The sequence below is a fragment of the Egretta garzetta genome, unplaced genomic scaffold, assembly GCF_000687185.1.
Source record: "Egretta garzetta isolate BGI_Z169 unplaced genomic scaffold, ASM68718v1 scaffold140, whole genome shotgun sequence".
NCBI classification, from domain to species: Eukaryota; Metazoa; Chordata; class Aves; order Pelecaniformes; family Ardeidae; genus Egretta; species Egretta garzetta.
This window is the reverse complement of record NW_009258376.1, coordinates 872,506-890,108: the sequence shown is the minus strand read 5'-3', so window position 1 is coordinate 890,108 and position 17,603 is coordinate 872,506. Positions and strand designations below refer to the sequence as shown.

Genomic DNA, 17,603 nt, shown 5'->3' with positions numbered 1-17,603 from the left:
GTGGTCCGAGCGTAGGTGCTTAAGGACAGCCCAGCCCCTGGCCAAGCAGGAGGCAGCGGGGACATGGCTGGAGTTGGCGCTGGCTTAGGACCTGATTTTTTGGGAGCTTCCTCTGCGGCTTCAAAGGGATATTTCCCTGGGCTGGGTTTCTCCTTCCGTCGTTCAGCAGCCGTGCCAAGGAAAAGATTGAGAGGCCGAGAACGCGGGGGAGTGGGTTTGGCTCGCGCAGTGTAAATACACGGGAGCCCGAGAGGGCGATACCTGGGGGTTCGAGCGTTCTGCGGCCGGGGTGACCAGCAGCTAGGGTGGTCCTTGGGTGAGTTAGTTGATATAAAACGTGGTTTGTCATCTCGTATCCTTACTTCTTCCGTCGCTGTCCGGGTCATTTTCAGCAGCCGAGGTGCAAAGCGCTCGCTGGGGGCTCTCTAAGCAGAGCTTGAGTTCCCATTCGAGTACCAGGAGGCAGAGCTCCCACGTAACCACGAACTGGTGGAAAATTAAGAATCTTCCACTGGTTTCTAACGCACAACAGTTTAAGCCCAGGGTGTGAGTAACGGGGTGTATTCTTCCTCACCGAAACCTGCGCGGTATCCCGTGTTCCCTCGGGTTACAAAACAAAAGGGACGGGATGCGAGCGCAGCGATGCTGGTGGGGGTTGATGGTGATGGAGAAACTCCCCCCTTGCAGAACGGCGACCACCGTTCAGTTGGAATTTTCCTGCCAGCTGCTTTTAAGTGATGATTATGAGAGACTCACATTGGTGCGACGTAAATCCCCCCCCCAAGCCCCTCTGTGCCCGCAGGGGGGTGTCAATGGTGGCGTTTGTTCTGCTTTTCCTACCAGCTCTTTTCATCTTCCCCCTTCTTCTTCCCAAGCAATCCCTCCCGCAAAGGCCGTTTCTCTCCTTCTGCCCACGCTCACCTCCAAAACCCGGACCCGCCTCTACTTCCCCGTCTCGTTTTTGCCGCGCAGGCTACATCCGAGAAGGTTTCCTGGCGGTGCAGCACGCGGTGGACCGGGCCGTCATGCAGTACCACGCCAACGCCAGCTCCGCCGGCCTGCTGGAGAACATCACAGTGGTGGTGCAACGCTTCCCCTACCCGGCCTACGTCAACGACCTCTTCCTCCTCGCCATCCAGAACCAGCTGCCCCTCCTGCTCATGCTCAGCTTCACCTACACCTCGCTCAACATCGTCCGCGCCGTCGTGCACGAGAAGGAGAAGAAGCTGAAGGTAAGATGTGAGTGGTGGGACGTCTGGGCGCTCCCCTCCCTCTGCGTTGTGTCCCAGAGCATGCTGCCTTTAAATTGGGAACGAAATCGTAGAATCATAGAATCCTAGAATGTTCTGGGTGGGAAGGGACCCCTAGAGGTCACCCAGCCCACCTCCCCTGCAGGAGCAGGGACACCTTGAACCACATCAGGTTGCTCACAGCCCCGTCCAACCTGGCCTGGAATGTTCTCAGGGATGGGGCCTCCACCCCCAATCTGGGCAACCCCTGCCAGGGTTTCACCACTCTCAGTGTAAAGAATTTCTTCCTTAGATCCAGTCTAAACCTCCCCTGGTTCAGTTTAAAGCCATCCCCCCTTGTCCTGTCACAGCTGGCCCTACTAAAAAGATTTTGTCGGGGTTGGAGCCAGCGAGCAGGAAGTGGGGATGGCAGCAGATTAGCAAGCCCCGGGGAGGAATGTCGCTAATCCTGCCTCCGGGATGCGGCTCGGCTCTCCTTGCTGGGCGGCCAGGGCTGCTGGACCGAAGGGCTTGGTGTTCCCAAGGTGGCTGGGAGAGGGGGCGACAATTCAAGAGTTTTGTCAACGCAAGAGTTGCGTGCGTGGGAAACGAGATTTTTGTCTTCTGGATGTGGGAACCTGTGTGTCCGAGTCGTGGGGTGGCTGGAGCTCGGCGTCCCCTGGCCGCGGGCTTCTCCTGCCCACTGCCGGGTGGCCACCGTGGCCCCACCAGCATCAGCCTGCTGCGGTTTTGGGTCCAGCTCAGCTCCTTGGGGAGATGCTCTCCTGCAGTGGCGGCAGCCCCTGCCCAGGGAGGCGGGGGACACGGCGTGACGCCGAAGGCTGCGCAAGACCACTCGGGTGGGACCTGGGGCCGCCACCTCCCTTGCCAGATCTGCAGGGCAAAGCCACTGCCACCCTGACCGGGGCCTCCACCTCGCCCCCGGCCGTGCCCAGGCAGTGCGGGTGCAGCCCCGGGTGACGGCGTCCCCTCCCCGCAGGAGTACATGCACATGATGGGCCTCAGCAACTGGTTGCACTGGAGCGCCTGGTTCCTCATGTTCTTCCTCTTCCTCCTGGTGTCCGTGTTTTTCGTCACAGTGCTCTTCTGCGTCAAGGTGAGTGTCTTTCCCCAGGCCACCGTCCTGCAGGCCAGAAGCTCTGTGCTGGCAAGGTGATGGATGACACGGCTCCTCTGCCGCGGGCTGGACCATCCCGGTATCTCAGGACTCCTCCGCCTGCGTAGCAGAGGCTGGAGTAGGCCTTTTCCAGAGCTGGGTGGGCAGAGCTGCCCCCCAGAGCTGCCCTCCATGGCAGGGGTGAGCTCCCCCGGAGGGGGCTGAGGGGCAGGAGCCCCATGGGCACCGGGGGGGCGCAGGCAGTGCCATGCAGAGCAGGACCACCCCGCTCCTGCAGCCCTGCGTGCCCTTGGAGGGACTTGGGCTCTCCTCTCCGCTCGTCCCCACACCGTGAGAAGCAGGAGGAGGCTGCCTGGATGCTGAGCAAGGTGTCCCCTGCCTCCTAGACCCTGCCTCACACAAGGGCAACCCGTATTTCTTCCCTCTGGAGGGGTCTAGGAGGGCCTGGGGGTTCTCACCCATCTCTCAGTTTGTCTTTAACCCATGGAGAGCACCGGGGCTCGGCTGCCCACCCGTGCCTGCAGCTCTGGTCGGCTTTGCCAGCCCTGGCCGTAACCAGATTTTCTCGGCAGGTGAGCGAACAGGGCGCGGTGCTCACCAACAGTGACCCCACGCTGGTGTTCACCTTCCTCGCCATCTTCTCCATCTCCTCCATCTCCTTCAACTTCATGGTGAGCACCTTCTTCTCGAGAGGTGAGTCCCTCCCCAGCTGCCTCCTTGCACTGCTGCCCCCTGGGGCTGGGGGTGCGTTACGGGCCTCGTGCTGTACAATCTTCAGTTAGTTTTGGTTGGGAGGCAGCTCCGGAGGTCACCGGGCCGCCCTGCTCGAAGCAGGGCCCGCTCCAGAGTTAGGTGAGGTTGCACAGGGCTCTATCTTGGATACCTTGCTTCGACATGTGAGGAGGAGGGGGCTTTCTTCCCTTTTTTTGGTTGCATTTTCCCCACAGTGCATGGGAAGGGATGCCTGTACTGTTGCTTCCCAAACCAAGGCTTGAATCTCCACTGATGGAAAGCTGGTGAGAAATACTCGGTGCCATCACCGTATTATTGACATTTTCCCTCCCGCTTTTCTCTGTGCTGGCAGCAAACGTCGCAGCCGCTGCTGGCGGCTTCCTCTACTTTTTCTCCTACATCCCTTACTTCTTCATCTCGCCCCGCTACGATTTGATGTCCCACAGCCAGAAGCTGGCGTCCTGCCTCATCTCCAACGTGGCCATGGCCATGGGTGCACAGCTTATAGGCATGTTCGAAGGAAAAGGTGAGCAAGTCCCTCCCGTCCCTCGGGAGAGCAGCCAGGCTTTTTTTGTGGTGGGCTGGGGCTGGCTGGCACGTGGTGTGAAGGGTGGAAAGAAGCCAGGGACAAGCACTTCCCTGCTCCTAACGAGAGCGGGAGGGCTAATTGCTGATTGCACCCACAGGTCTTACCAGCACCGGGGCTCTGCCCCTCCGAGCCCATGCCCCTGGTGGTCCGGGTTGTGCAAAACACCGTCACCGCTTTAATTACCCAGCGAATTCGGTTCTAAGGGACGGGAATCCCATTGCATTCCCTCCTTCCCAATGTCTATCTTCAATTTCTGTGTTAATAAGAATTTGCCGTTGGTTCCAGCAGCAGCCATGCTATTGCAAAGTGGCGGCACTACAGGCGGCTGTGGTGACGGAGGGGCAATGGCTGGAGAGGAGTTTGCTTCTTCCCAGGGCAGTTGCAGAAGATGCGATGGAAGATGCGTGGTGGGAGGGAGGGAGCCTCGAGATGTCGGTGCGCCTTCTGCTGTGGCTTTCCCTCCATGGAAGGGACCGTAGAGCCGCATGCGCGCTCCTCGTTAGCGAGCAGTGAATTGGGACAGGGACGCTGTCTGAGGGTCTTGGAGAGCCCGTGGTCCTTCTCGGGGTGCAGAGGTAGGCAGTGCCCCCCGTGCGTTGCAGGGACTGGCATTCAGTGGAGGGACCTCATGAAGCCCATCAGCGTGGACGACAACTTCACCTTAGCCCAAGTGCTGGGGATGCTGCTCCTGGACTCGCTGCTCTACGGCGTGGTGGCCTGGTACGTGGAGGCTGTCTTTCCAGGGGAGTACGGCGTGCCTCAGCCCTGGTACTTCTTCCTGACGGTGAGCACTGCTTACGCACCCCTTCCAGCGGGCATCGCTCGGGGATGGCTCCCGCTTCTGTGCCACGCGGCGGGCTAGGCTCACGTACGAGGCTGGCCCTCCTGGCCTCCAAAATCAAGGGGTCTGCAGCGCGTCCTCAGGAAAGGCTGCTGCAGCTGTATTTTTTGACTGAATAGGAAGGTCTGCTTGGCTCTAAACCTGTGTCCCAACGCTCCTCGGGGTGCAGGGTGGTGTTAAGTGTCCCCATGCAAGAGTACTGGGGAGAAGCCCCAGCTGCGAGCGACCAGACCCAGTGATTTGAAACTACCCAGGGCGGGGGGGTGACTGCCACCCCCCCAGCTGAGCCCCCTTTGCTCTGCCCAGGCAGACGCTTGGCACCATCGGCAGCGCTGGGCTGGGGCTGCCGCCCAGCTGGCTGCTGAGCATTCCTTAAGCCGCGGCCAACAACCGGTTTGGATCCTGGGGCCCTGTCCCTCGTTATCTGATTGGGAAGTTCTTCCTCCTCCCCTCTAAATTCCTTACCCCCGCGTGGTTTCATTCCGGCATCCCGCTTCCTCCTGCAGCAAGACCAGGGTAGCGGAGATAGAGCTGTCTGCCAAAAGCCATGGCAAGATGCTGATTTGGGGGTCCAGGGGTTGTTGAATTTCTATTTCCACAGGGATTTAAGGTCCCAAACACTTTTATTTTCATTCTTGGAGAGCCCGGTCAAAAAAAAACGGCCATTATTGCAGCAGCTGGACCCCAGGCCTTTTGTATTTCGCGTGTGCCAAGGCTTTGGCGGGGGGGCCTGCGCTGCGTCGGCTTTTCTGGGCAGGGTGCTTCTGCCTGGGCAATTCTGCTTCTCATCGAAGCGCTGACCTTCTCCATGAGGATGAGGGTGGGGACGAGGTGCCCGTGCAGTCCCGGGCAGCGCTGCCGTCGGGGAGAAGCGGGGGAAGGCAGCGGGGCGGGAGGAGCGGTTTCCTCTCCTGGCTGACCCGCCTGCTGAAATGCGCTGGCTGGCCATTCCCGGGAGCGGTCTTGCCGATCCATGGGAGGCGTCTGCGTGGGAGGAGGAGGGAGGACGAGGCTGGGGAGAAGAGGTGGTCTCTGCCTGTGCCTGAGTTTCCCTCTTTGCCGCCTTCCGTCAGCCCTCGTACTGGTGCGGGCGCCCCAGGACTGTCGTGGGAAAAGAGAAGGAGGAGGAGGAGGACCCCGAGAAAGCCCTGAAGAGCCAGTACATCGAGGAGGAACCCGCTGACCTCGTCTCAGGAATCAAAATAAAGCACCTTTCCAAGGTACCGACCGCCTGGCACAGCACGAAGGCGTCGCAACGTCGCTTTTGTACAAACTGGTGCCCGCGGGCAGCGTCCTCAGCGTCCGGGTGCCCCCCTTGCCCGGGGCTGTGTCGCGTGGCTGCCCTAAGGCAGGCGAGGCTCTTCCCCGCAGCCGGCTGCGTTTTCTCGCGGGCTGACGTGCGAGGTACCTGCAGGCACGGTGACATCCGTATTTAACCTGAATTAGACCTCTTGCCGAACGCCAGCCCAGCGTGAGCCTTCGTGGGCCTCGGCTGCAGGTGGAGCGGAGCGGGCAGAGGTGGGAGCGCTCGCCTGGAGCGCGGCATCAACCCCTTCCCGTGATCTCCGCAGGTCTTCAAGGTGGGGAACAAGATGAAGGAGGCAGTCAAGGACTTAACGGTGAACATGTATGAAGGGCAGATCACTGTCCTGCTGGGACACAACGGCGCCGGGAAGACCACCACTCTGTCCATGCTGACGGGTAGGAGCCGCATCCTGCTGCGGCGCTGGCCTGCGCGGGGAAGGGCTGATGCCTTGAGGGGCAGAGCAGAGCCAAGCCCCGTCTCTGCGGCTGGGGAGGGTTTTTGGCTTTTCCCTGGAGCACCATCAGTTCCCTGAGCACTTGGCCAGGGGTGGTGGGGTATTGAGAGGCATGTCGCTGCCTGGGGAGGCGGAGGGAGCGTGGGGGTCCCTGCTCAGCCCTCCATGAGGGTGGGATCAGCCGGTGGGGGAAATGACAGCCAGGCTTCGTGTTGGAGAGCCCCGGGAAGAGAGAGGACCCGCTGTGAGATGGGTCTCTGCAGGCTTCGTCGTGATAAGGCAGGGGGGAAATGGGCCAAGAACCGGTTGCCTTCATTCCTGAGCTGCCGAGCTGCGGGCAGCCTATTTTGGCACGGTGGGCATGGTGACCTTCAGTGGTCCTTTCTGCCCTGTTGCCTGTCACTCTGTGCTGGAGAGCACTGCCATACCCTGGCTCCAGCGAGGGACTTTTTGGCAGAAAGCTGCCTGGGGGTGTGTGTGTGCTCGGCAGGACCCCCGCCTTTCCGCCAGCTCTTTGCTGCCCAGGGTTGTCCTCAGCCCTGAGCCCAGGCGGCTGCGTCTCGCTCCTCCCAGGTCTGCACTCCCCGACGAGCGGGCAGGCGTACATCAACGGCTACGAGATCTCCCAGGACATGGTCCTGAGTGGCCGTGCCCGCCGCAGCCTGGGCCTGTGTCCCCAGCACGACGTCCTCTTCGACAACATGACGGTGGAAGAGCACCTCCACTTCTACGCAGGGGTGAGCACGGCGCTTGCTTGGGGGGGGCACGGCGCCTGGGGGGATCGAGGGGAGCACGGCCGGGCCCCGGGAGCCAGCCCTGAGGGAGGCACCCTGCAGCCACCCTGTGGCTCCCTGAATCCATCAAGTGGGGCCAGAGGAGGTCCCAAAAATGATCCGAGGGTGGAACCCATCTGCTATGGGGACAGGCTGGGAGAGTTGGGGTTGTTCAGCCTGGAGAAGGCTCCAGGGGGACCTGACTGCAATCTTTCAGTACTTAAAGGGGGCCTATAAGATGGGGACAGACTTCTTAGCAGGGCCATAGCGACAGGACAAGGGGTGATGGTTTTAAACTAAAAGAGGGGAGATTCAGGCTGGATATAAGGAAGAGAATTTTTGCACCGAGGGCGGTGAGGCACCGGCAGGGGTTGCCCAGAGAGGTGGGAGATGCCCCATCCCTGGGAACATCCAAGGCCAAGTTGGACGGGGCTCTGAGCAACCTGGCCTGGGTGAAGATGTCCCTGCTCCCTGCAGGGGGGTTGGGCTGGGTGACCTCTAGGGGTCCCTTCTGACCCATCCATTCCGTGATTCTATGATAAGCAGAACAGCCCTTGCCTTGTTTTGTGGCCGATGGAGTGGAGGGTCGCGGGCAGCGTGGCTCCGTGGAACCCCCACGAGCTGTGCCGGCTCCTGCAGGGTTGGGCAGGCGCCCACCTCTGCGCTTCCCCACTTTCCTGCCTGGTGGTGGAGGAGGGATGTGGTGGGGCTTAGCAGCTGATGTGGTGGGAAGGGTCTTTGCCACATTCACTTGCCTGCCTGCAGGCGGCTTAACCCTCCCTTCCCCCTGGCAGCTGAAGGGGTACCCACCCTCCAAGTGCCCCGAGGAGATCAGCCACATCCTGAGGATCCTCAACCTGGAGGACAAGCGCCGCTCTCTGACCAAGGCGCTCTCCGGCGGCATGAAGCGCAAGCTCTCCATTGGCATCGCCCTCATCGGGGACTCCAAGGCAAGCGTCTTCCCTGGGGCTCATCTTGAGCCTTTCTCCCTGGGGCCAACGGTGGTCCTTCTAGTGGCCCTGAGGTTGTTCCTCGCCCATGGTGAGCCTGTGGGAGATGCAGGGGCAGCGAGGAGGGGGCAGGAGCGCCCCCACAAAGGGGGACAACTCTGAGGACAGTGCCCTGAGGCTGCAGCGCAGCTCTGCTGCCCGGTAGCTGCTCCCTTGAGCAAGAGCATCACATGCACGTTGCGAGGTCAAGGCCCCTTCTGGGCCCTGGGGTTGCCACCTCCTGTGCCTCTCCCGGCCCTTTTTGACCAGCACCCATCTCCTGAGTGCAGGTGGTGATGCTGGATGAGCCGACATCAGGGATGGACCCAGCTTCTCGACGGGCCACGTGGGACCTCCTGCAGCAGCAGAGGAGCAACCGCACCATCCTGCTGACCACCCACTTCATGGATGAGGCTGACCTGCTGGGGGACCGCATAGCTATCATGGCCAAGGGCGAGCTGCAGTGCTGCGGCTCCTCGCTCTTCCTCAAGCGTAAATATGGTAAGGGAAGAGCAGGCAGGTCGCGCTCGCTGCCTTCTCCTTGCCAGGGGGGAGCAGGAGGGGGATATAGGGCAGGGAAGGGGACCCATTGCTCCTTGTCTGCTGGCTGCTTGCTCCCCGTCGTGCTGTTCTGCCTCTTCTGAGGCCCATCCCTGCACTTGCTTCTGCGTCGTGCCCATGGCCCAGGCCAAGCCAGCAGTGCTCGGCGGTGCCTTGGCATCCCTCCCTGCTCCAGCTCCCCGGGGCCAGGCTGGGCTGTGATTTACCTTCCTCTCCCTCCTCTTGCGGCTCTGCCCAGGGGCAGGCTATCACATGGTGATGGTGAAGGAGCCCTACTGTAACCTGGGGGAGATCTCCCGCCTCATCTGCCAGTACGTGCCCAACGCCACCATGGAGAGCAACGCCGGGGCAGAGCTGTCCTTCATCCTGCCCAAGGAGAGCACGCACAGGTAACACCATCGTCCCCTGCTTGCCCTCCCCGGGGGGGTCCCCTTGCCTGGGGCATGCGCTGTTGTCACGGGCTCGCCAGAAAGGGGGGCTGCTCTCTGCATCAGCGCTGGTCTCGGAAAATCAGGCTCAGTTCCTCCTTCCACCGCCGTCCTCCTCGGTGTCTGCTGGCGCATGGCTCTGGTGCCCCCGTGCCCAGCGCAGCAACCGCACGGGGCAGCAGTGGCTGCTGATAGCTGGTGACGGCTGCGGTGCCGAGGGTGGCACCAGCGAGGCAGGCTGGTTTGGCTCTGAAATCAAACGTATGGATTGCTGAGGCTGCCCGTGGCAAGGCAGAGCAGAAGCTGGAGCCCGAAAGCTGCTCTGGGGGAGGTGGGGGTGCTTAGGGCTGCAGGCAGCCCCGGAGCTGGCTGCAGGACCGATGCCCCGAGGGTCTTCACCTCCGAGTGCCCCCTCTCACGAGCGGCAGCGTCCGACGCCTCGCTTCTCCGTTCAGGTTCGAGGCCCTGTTCACGGAGCTGGAGCAGAAGCGGGAGGAGCTGGGCATCGCCAGCTACGGCGCCTCAGTCACCACCATGGAGGAGGTCTTCCTGAGGTAGGCAGGAGGCAGGCTGGCCCCGGTGGGCTCTCATCTGGGGGCGACCAGTCCCCGTGTGCTGCGGCGTCGGCATCCTACACAGCTCTCCGGGGCACGTGTTGGGTTTTGTCTCTGGGGTTTGGCTTTCCCAGCTCAGAACAGCTCGATCCTCAAGTCCCCATCCCTGGAGGTATTTAAAAGACGGATGGATGAGGTGCTGAGGGACATGGTTTAGTGGTGGGATGGCAGTGCTAGGGTAACGGTTGGACTCGATGATCTTAAAGGTCTTTTCCAACCTGGACGGTTCTATGATTCTCTGTGATTCTATGATCTTGTCTGGGTCTGTGTTTCATCACCCACTTTCCCTCCCGGCGCAGGGTTGGGAAGCTGGTGGACTCCAGCATGGATATCCAGGCCATCCAGCTGCCCGCCCTCCAGTACCAGCACGAGAGACGCTCCAACGACTGGGCCATGGATGACTCCAGCAGCCTGAGCGGCATGACAGATATGACGGACGACAGCGGGGCGCTCATTACGGAGGACTGCTCCAGCATCAAGCTCAACACCGGGGTGAGTGCTGGGGGGCCCGGTGCAGCGGGAACGGCGTGAGGGGCATGTGAGGGGGGCTTCTGGAGCGGGGTTGCCAGGGGGTGTCTCCCCCGTGGCCGGTCTCATTGCATGTGGTTTGGAAGATCAAATTAAGAAGATCAAATTGGAATCTGCATCTTTAGGGCAAATCACTTTTAGGGTTGTTGGGCTTGGTCACTGCCATCCTCTTCATGTTCATCTTGAGGTCTTACAGAGGTGCTCTTGGAGATGTCCCAGGTGATCTAAAGTGGTCGTCACCTGCTGTGGCTACATCGCTTGGGATTTCCAGCAGGGAGATGAGAAAAACTGTCTTCCTTCCCTCGCTGGGCTGGTGTTTCAGACCCCCAGCAGCCCTTCGTGGCCCGCTGCCTACGTGCCTGTGATAAATTTCCCTGCATTTCTCAAGGGCATGTCTCAACGGCAGAAGGGGACAGAGATGTTTATGGGTTTATAAAAGCAAAGAAGGTGCTTGCAGGGGCTGGGCTGGGCGCTCCCGGGCGTCTCGGCCCGGCTGCTTTGGCAGGCAGCCGTGCTGCAGTAATCCTGCATGGGAGCCTCCAGCGCTGGGAGGTGGGGGCAGGTAAAGGGTACGGCTGAAGCTGCTTTTAACACCTGAGATCCCAAAGTGGCCGTATCCCGTTGGGAAGCTGTGGAGTTTGGTGGCTGGCCCTGCTGTGCTGCCCTGCTGATCCCTTTACCAGCTCGGCTGGAGAGCGGGCTCTGCTGCGGGCTACCTGCAGGACGGGGAGGTAGTTTTGGGGTCATTCCTCCCCCCTCTGCCATCAGCTGTGCAGGGCGATGTGGCCACCCGCAGCTGGCAGGGCTCGCGCTGACCTGTCTTCTCCCCTCCCAGTTCTACCTGTGCTGCCAGCAGTTCTACGCCATGTTCATGAAGCGAGCCATGTACAGCTGGCGCAACTGGAAGATGGTGGCAGCGCAGTTCCTCGTGCCTCTGATCTTCACTGCCTTTGCCCTCATCGTGGCCAAGACCTTCCCAGGACCCAGGGACTCCTCCCTGCTGAGGCTGACACTGGAGCCCTACGGCCAGACCATCGTGCCTTTCTCGGCCGCCTCGGGTCTGTCGCAGAGGTTGGCGGAGCAGTACGTGGAGCTGCTGGATGCCCAGCGTCAGTTGCCGCTGAAGGTGCCGGGTGAGGCTTCATGGAGCACCCATGGAGCGGGCGATGCCCAACGGGGTGGGCAGGAGCCACGGGCGTCTCTTGCCAGGGCCCTTGGTGTGGGTAGCTCAGGTCCCAGCTGTGCCCTATCTGACGTATCCCCTTGTATCCTGCTCTGCATGGAAGAGTCCCACAGTTGGCAGGACCCCTCCTCACCCAAGCAGAGCTCCATAACCCTGTGTTTGTGGCCATCATCGGGGCTAGGGTGGCCCACCAGGGCTGGGGCTGCTTGGAGTCTTTTCCAGTTGGCCCCAGTTAGCTCTCGTGTGATGGAGCCCCTCGTAACAGCCGCGGTGTTCGGCAGGTGGCCTGGAGGAGTACCTGATCTCAAGAGCCTCTGAGGAAGGGGGAGCCTTCAATGAGCACTACATCGCAGCCGCCTCCTTTGAGGGAGCCGGGAACCACACGGTGGTCACTGCGCTCTTCAACAACCAGGCTTATCACTCCCCCGCCACGGCCCTTATGCTGGCCGACAACGCTATCTTCAGGGTACTGGCGGGCCCCAACGCCTCCATCACAGTCACCAACTACCCTCAGCCCCGCAACATCACCGAGAAGGCCAAAGACCAGCTCATGGAGTACGTCTGGTGGCACGGCGCTTGTTTTCTTGCTAGCTCTTCTGGCTTCCATGGATGCAGATCGGCTTGGTTGTACTGGCGTCAGTGGTGGAGCCAGGCTGGAGGTTCTGAGGCCCAAACGTGGCTGTGATTGTACTCAGGAGGCCAGGAGAGCAAAGCTCTTACCTGCCTGAGCCTGGCAGCCACATCACCCCATGCACATATCTCAGTGGTTGGGTGCTCCCCTCTAGATACCGGTTGGGGTTGGTTTTCCCTGGGTGCTCAGAGCAGAGGGGGCTGTAGGGCCGTACACCTCATGAAATCCTGCCTCCAGGGTCTCTGAACCTCACCTGTGCAGGGAGGACATGTGTGGGACCTCGCAAAGGCGGGATGGAGGTCTGTGGTGTGCTAGGGGGGCTGCGCATGGGAGATGCTCATCTTGTTGGGTTGTGCTTTCGTTGTGGGGCGTTCCTTCCGCATGCTGGCTTGCTGGGTGAGCGTAGCCTCCACAAGAAGCACGGTGTGGGCGTGCTGGCCTCATGTAGCCCTCAGCATTGGTTTGTCGAGCGGTCCCTGTCCTAACCTGCCCTGCTGCTCTCCCCACAGAGGCCAGACCGGGTTCGCCATCGCCATCAACTTGCTGTATGGCATGGCCTCGCTCGCCAGCACCTTCGCTCTGCTGCTGGTCAGCGAGCGGGCCATCAAAGCCAAGCACGTCCAGTTTGTCAGCGGCGTCTACGTGGTCAATTTCTGGCTTTCTGCCCTGCTCTGGGACATCATCAACTTCCTCATCCCTTGTGCTCTGATGCTGGTGAGTCCCCCCTGACACCCTCATACCCTCCTGTCCTCCCCTTCCATGGGTGCTCTGGGTGCCGCTCCTCTGGGAGAGCTGGGATGTGTGTGGGTGCAGGGGGAAGGATGAGGCCACTGGCATTGTCTCAGTTAATAGAAAGGACCCTTGGTCCTGCTGGGAGCTGGGCCATGGCCAACCAGCTGGGTCAGTTGACCGCAGCTTCTGGCACCTGAACACTTGGGTGTGGGCACCAGAAGATCTCAAATACATGGGAGCATGGAGAGGGATTCCCCAGATCTGCCCCTCCGCATCCCAGTCTGCAGAAAGAGGGCTTTCCTTGTGGAGAGGCACGGGCTGCTGGTAGGAGCCATCTGTGAGGGGCTATCGGGGTCAGTGCGGTGCTGCCTGGGCTGTTGAGACAAGGAGACATCACTTGCAGCCAAGACAAACGTGCATTCTCCTCGCACTGCTGTGCCCCAGGTGATATTCCAAGCCTTTGACGTGCAAGCCTTCACTCAAGACAGCCACCTCGTTGACGTGATGCTGATCTTCCTCCTTTATGGCTGGGCCATCATCCCCCTCATGTACCTCCTCAGCTTTTTCTTCTCGGTGGCAGCCATGGCCTACACCCGTCTCACCATCTTCAACATCCTCTCAGGCACGGCCACCTTCCTCGCGGTCACCATCATGAGCATCCCAGGTGGGTCACTGCCCTCCGTGCCTCCCCAGCACTACGCCCTGCTGTCACCAAGACGATCCAGTATCAGGGTCTTTCTCTAAGCTAACTCCAGTGTGTTGATCCTCCTGTGCTCCTCTTTCAGAGCTGGGCTTGGTGGACCTCTCCAAAACCCTGGATAAAGTCTTTCTCGTCTTACCCAATTACTGCTTGGGCCAATGCATCAGTGACTTCTACCAGAACTATGAGTTCATTCAGTTTTGCACCTCCTCCGTTGAAGCCATCTTCATCTGCAAGGCGTTCAGTGAGTCTCCGTGCTGGTCCTCACCTGCCCCTCCTGGCCATCCCACCGTGGCTGCACTGGGGGGTCTGTGGGGTGGGTGGTGGAGCTGGGCAGTATCATGGGGCCTCTAACCTAACCTGGGCAGGAGCTCCAGGTACCATTTTAAAACTGGGCAGGGTTTGGCACTCATAGGTGATCCAGTTGAGGAATCTTTTTGGAGGAAAATGTGGGCTAGGGGAAGTTTCATAGACAAGTAAAGAAATCCCAGTCCCAAGAGTGACTGGATCTCCTCTGCATGCCTCCACTGGGCATCTTCTGCCAGATCCCCTCCAGACCTGGATCCGCTTGTGGGAAGCATTGGATAGAGCTGTGGGCAAGGAGCCCGGTCTGGGCTGGGATGGAGATGGGCGTTGGAAAGAGCTGTGGGCAAGGAGCCCAGTGTGGGCTGGGATGGAGAGGAGCCTAGCAAAGCTTTGAGCTCGCAGCTTTCTCTGGAGTTTATCTGCCCCTCCCCAGCGTGTGGATTGATCCAAGTCCTGGTTTTGTTCCATCCCTGCTCAGATATCAGTTACCAGATGAACTACTTTTCCTGGGAGACGCCTGGGATCGGACGATACCTGACCTCCTTGACCGTCCAGGGTTTCTCCTTCCTCTTCCTCCTGTTCCTCATTGAGACAAATCTTCTCTGGAGACTGAGAACTTTGGTCTGCGGCATCTGCAGGCGGCGGAAATGGGTGAGCTGAAGCGGGGGGGGTTGTAAGGTGCCCTCCAAACCAAGCCCAGGAGTCCCTGCGAGCTGGTGACAGGCCCGCTTCACCTAAATCATCTTCCCACGGAGCATCCCTGGAGCAGGTTGCTTGGAGGGACCAACCCTGTTGAGTGTACGGGATGGCAGAGGGAGAGAGGTGTCCCCAGAGGTGGCTGATTGAAGGGATGGATCCTGCCCAGGTTGGGGGCACTGGAGGAACCCCTTTGTCCCACAGAAGCCAGGTGGCAAAGAGTGTTTTTTCTCCCCTGTGTTCAGGTGGCACTGCTGAACAGGGTGTCTGTGCTGCCGGAGGACCGGGACGTGGCAGATGAGAGGAAGAAGGTTTTGGAGTCGCCACCAGAACTGCTGTCATCTCTCAGCAGCCCTCTGGTCATCAAGGAGCTCACCAAGGTGAGGAGAGTGTAGCCTTTCCTGGGCATCCTGCTGCAAGCTGAGCCGTGGTCCTCACGGGGCCGGTAAAGCCACCACTTGCCTCGCTGTGCCATCGGGCGGTGACTGGCATGGCTTGTGTCTTGTCTCCATCAGGTCTATGATAGCCGGGAGTCCCTGCTGGCGGTGGACAGGATCTCCTTAGCGGTCAGCAAAGGGGAATGCTTTGGCCTCCTTGGCTTCAATGGAGCGGGCAAAACCACCACCTTCAAGATGCTGACTGGTGACGAGAGCATCACGTCGGGGGACGCCTTTGTGGATGGCCACAGCATTCTGGCCAACATCAAGAAGGTACGGAGGGCTGCAGGGGCGGAGGGTGGCATTGCAAACGGTCCTGCATTGGGCTGGGCTGGGCCACCTTGCACGTGCCTCTGAGGAGGACACGGCTGCAGTTCCCAGGGGTGGAGGTAATATCCCGGGGACGTCGCTTCCTTGTCTGGCCCAGCTCTCCGTTATCTGGCCACATGGAAGCAGTCCCCTCTCCACCGGGATGACGGATGGAAGCCAAACCTTGCCAGGGTGGCCAACCCTTCATCAAAGGGTTTGGCTGCGTAGTTGGGAGTGTGAAAAATGCGAGTTAGTGATCACAGTTGGGTGATGGTGTGTCTAACACAAGCAGGTCAAACCTTGCCAGACCCCTGCTCGGGGTCTCCTTGCTGGGAATTGCCCACTCCCGTTGGAAAAGCAAGAGGTGAGCAGGGGTCAGGCTTTCAGTTCAACCCCTGGATGCCTCTGCCGCTGTCAACCCCAGACAACGTCGGGCAAGGAGAACATGGGGAGGGTCTGCTCCGAAAGCATGGCCCTGCTTGCTTCCTCCCCCGGGACTCTGCCTTCTGTCGGGCTCTTGTCCCCAGAGGGGACCAGGGTGTGGGGAAGGTACAGACCCTGCGGTGCTTTCCTTCTCCTGAGAGCCCGGGCCACCTGAAATGGCCCCGCACAGTGAGGAACCGCCTTGGGAAGCACAGCGTGACACCAGGCAGTTGCCATCCCCAGGCTGCTCCAGCGACGGGGGAATTTCCCTCTCATTTCGCTGGCGGTTTCGGAGCTGCAGCTCAGTCCCCATCGCTTTGATCAAAAACCTTGCAGAGGTGCAGCAAAGCCCTGTGGGTGCCAAGGCGCCTTCGGGCCTGGACATCTCCTTGCAGGGACCTGCCTGGGAGCTAACCCCCGTTGGGTTCCTCTTGCCCCCCAAGGTCCAGCAGCGGATCGGCTACTGCCCACAGTTCGATGCCCTCCTGGACCACATGACGGGCCGCGAGACCCTGAGCATGTACGCCCGGCTGCGGGGCATCCCCGAGCGCTACATCGGCAGCTGCGTGGAGAACATGCTGAGAGGGCTGCTCCTGGAGCCCCACGCCGACAAGCTCGTGAGGACCTACAGGTGAGAAGAGACGTGGAGACACCCCATGCCCTCTGCCCGCCCTCCGATGCCCTCCTGGACCACATGACGGGCCGCGAGACCCTGAGCATGTACGCCCGGCTGCGGGGCATCCCCGAGCGCTACATCGGCAGCTGCGTGGAGAACATGCTGAGAGGGCTGCTCCTGGAGCCCCACGCCGACAAGCTCGTGAGGACCTACAGGTGAGAAGAGACGTGGAGACACCCCATGCCCTCTCCCCGCCCCCCCCGCCTCTGGTGGGGCTCCCCCTGTGCTCATACCGGGTCTCTGCCCCCAAACGGGTCCTCGGTCTCCTTCCGCAGCGGTGGTAACAAGCGGAAGCTGAGCGCAGGCATTGCCCTCATCGGTGGTCCCCCCGTCATCTTCCTGGATGAACCCTCCACTGGCATGGACCCTGTGGCGCGACGTTTGCTCTGGGACGCAGTGACGCGGACGCGGGAGTGTGGCAAATCCATCATCTTCACCTCCCACAGGTGACGCTTGTCCTGAGAAATCGGGGAGCAGCCAGGAGGGTTTGGGGGTCCAGGGGATGAGACCCACCTCCAGAGCCTGGTGGGTGGGCACTCCCGCAGCCGGCAGCGCCTGGTTTTACCCAAATCCCCCTCCTTCGAAAGCCCGGAGAGGAGAGAATCCACCTCCAGCCCCTTCCCAGGAGCTTCTGCTGTTGTGTCTCGGTGCTCCTGCCCTGCTGAAGGAGTCCCCTTCTGTCCTGCAGCATGGAGGAGTGCGAGGCCCTGTGCACGCGGCTGGCCATCATGGTGAACGGGCAGTTCAAATGCCTGGGCAGCCCCCAGCACCTGAAGAGCAAGTTCGGCAGTGGCTACACCTTGCTGGCCAAAACGCGGGGTGAGGAGGAGGGTGAGCTGCAGGCCTTCAAGGCCTTCGTGGAGAAGGCTTTCCCAGGTACCGTGAGCTGCTGGGGCTGGGGAGGGCAGGATGCTGCTCGGGAGCTTCCACGCGTTTCCTAACTGGGAGCCTCTCCTTGCTCGTCCCTCCCAGGCAGTGTCCTGAAACACGAGCACCAGGGCATGGTACATTATCACTTGACCAACAAGAACCTCAGCTGGGCACAGGTAAGGGGGTGCTGGAGCACGTCCCGCCCCTTCGCATGCTCCTCACGCTTTGCTTTCACGCTCAGCTCCTCTTCCCTTTCTTCCAGAGCCGCCCTCTGTCCAAAATCCAGGTGATTTGTAAAAAACAAGCTGATGAAAGCCTGGTTTTCTCCCCAATCTTTTCCCCCTTCCAAACGGGTCACCTGCACCCGTGTGAGCACCCGGGACGCCCCGTGCGTGCTGAGCTGGGACCGCTCCATCGCCCCCCCCCAGCTGGCTGCCCTTGGCCGCAGCCCCCCGGCG

The 17,603-nt window shown here is 60.7% G+C and overlaps 1 protein-coding gene across 1 annotated transcript in view; it reads left to right on the top strand.

Annotated features, from left to right (window-relative positions):
• Positions 1-969: 969 nt before the first annotated feature.
• ABCA3 (ATP binding cassette subfamily A member 3) overlaps positions 970-17,603 on the top strand; it is an 18,227-nt gene continuing 1,593 nt past the window's right edge. The window contains exons 1-25 of the mRNA XM_035895572.1: positions 970-1,232; positions 2,230-2,346; positions 2,940-3,060; positions 3,452-3,625; positions 4,291-4,472; positions 5,603-5,749; positions 6,101-6,230; positions 6,863-7,026; positions 7,857-8,012; positions 8,342-8,552; positions 8,851-9,001; positions 9,496-9,594; positions 9,954-10,146; positions 11,018-11,315; positions 11,647-11,920; positions 12,506-12,710; positions 13,173-13,392; positions 13,514-13,672; positions 14,213-14,385; positions 14,676-14,810; positions 14,946-15,140; positions 16,043-16,230; positions 16,551-16,721; positions 16,964-17,151; positions 17,248-17,321. Of these exons, the coding sequence (XP_035751465.1) occupies positions 1,026-1,232; positions 2,230-2,346; positions 2,940-3,060; positions 3,452-3,625; positions 4,291-4,472; positions 5,603-5,749; positions 6,101-6,230; positions 6,863-7,026; positions 7,857-8,012; positions 8,342-8,552; positions 8,851-9,001; positions 9,496-9,594; positions 9,954-10,146; positions 11,018-11,315; positions 11,647-11,920; positions 12,506-12,710; positions 13,173-13,392; positions 13,514-13,672; positions 14,213-14,385; positions 14,676-14,810; positions 14,946-15,140; positions 16,043-16,230; positions 16,551-16,721; positions 16,964-17,151; positions 17,248-17,321 (4,332 nt within the window). The 5' untranslated portion in view covers positions 970-1,025. The remainder of the gene's footprint in view (positions 1,233-2,229; positions 2,347-2,939; positions 3,061-3,451; positions 3,626-4,290; positions 4,473-5,602; positions 5,750-6,100; positions 6,231-6,862; positions 7,027-7,856; positions 8,013-8,341; positions 8,553-8,850; positions 9,002-9,495; positions 9,595-9,953; positions 10,147-11,017; positions 11,316-11,646; positions 11,921-12,505; positions 12,711-13,172; positions 13,393-13,513; positions 13,673-14,212; positions 14,386-14,675; positions 14,811-14,945; positions 15,141-16,042; positions 16,231-16,550; positions 16,722-16,963; positions 17,152-17,247; positions 17,322-17,603) is intronic.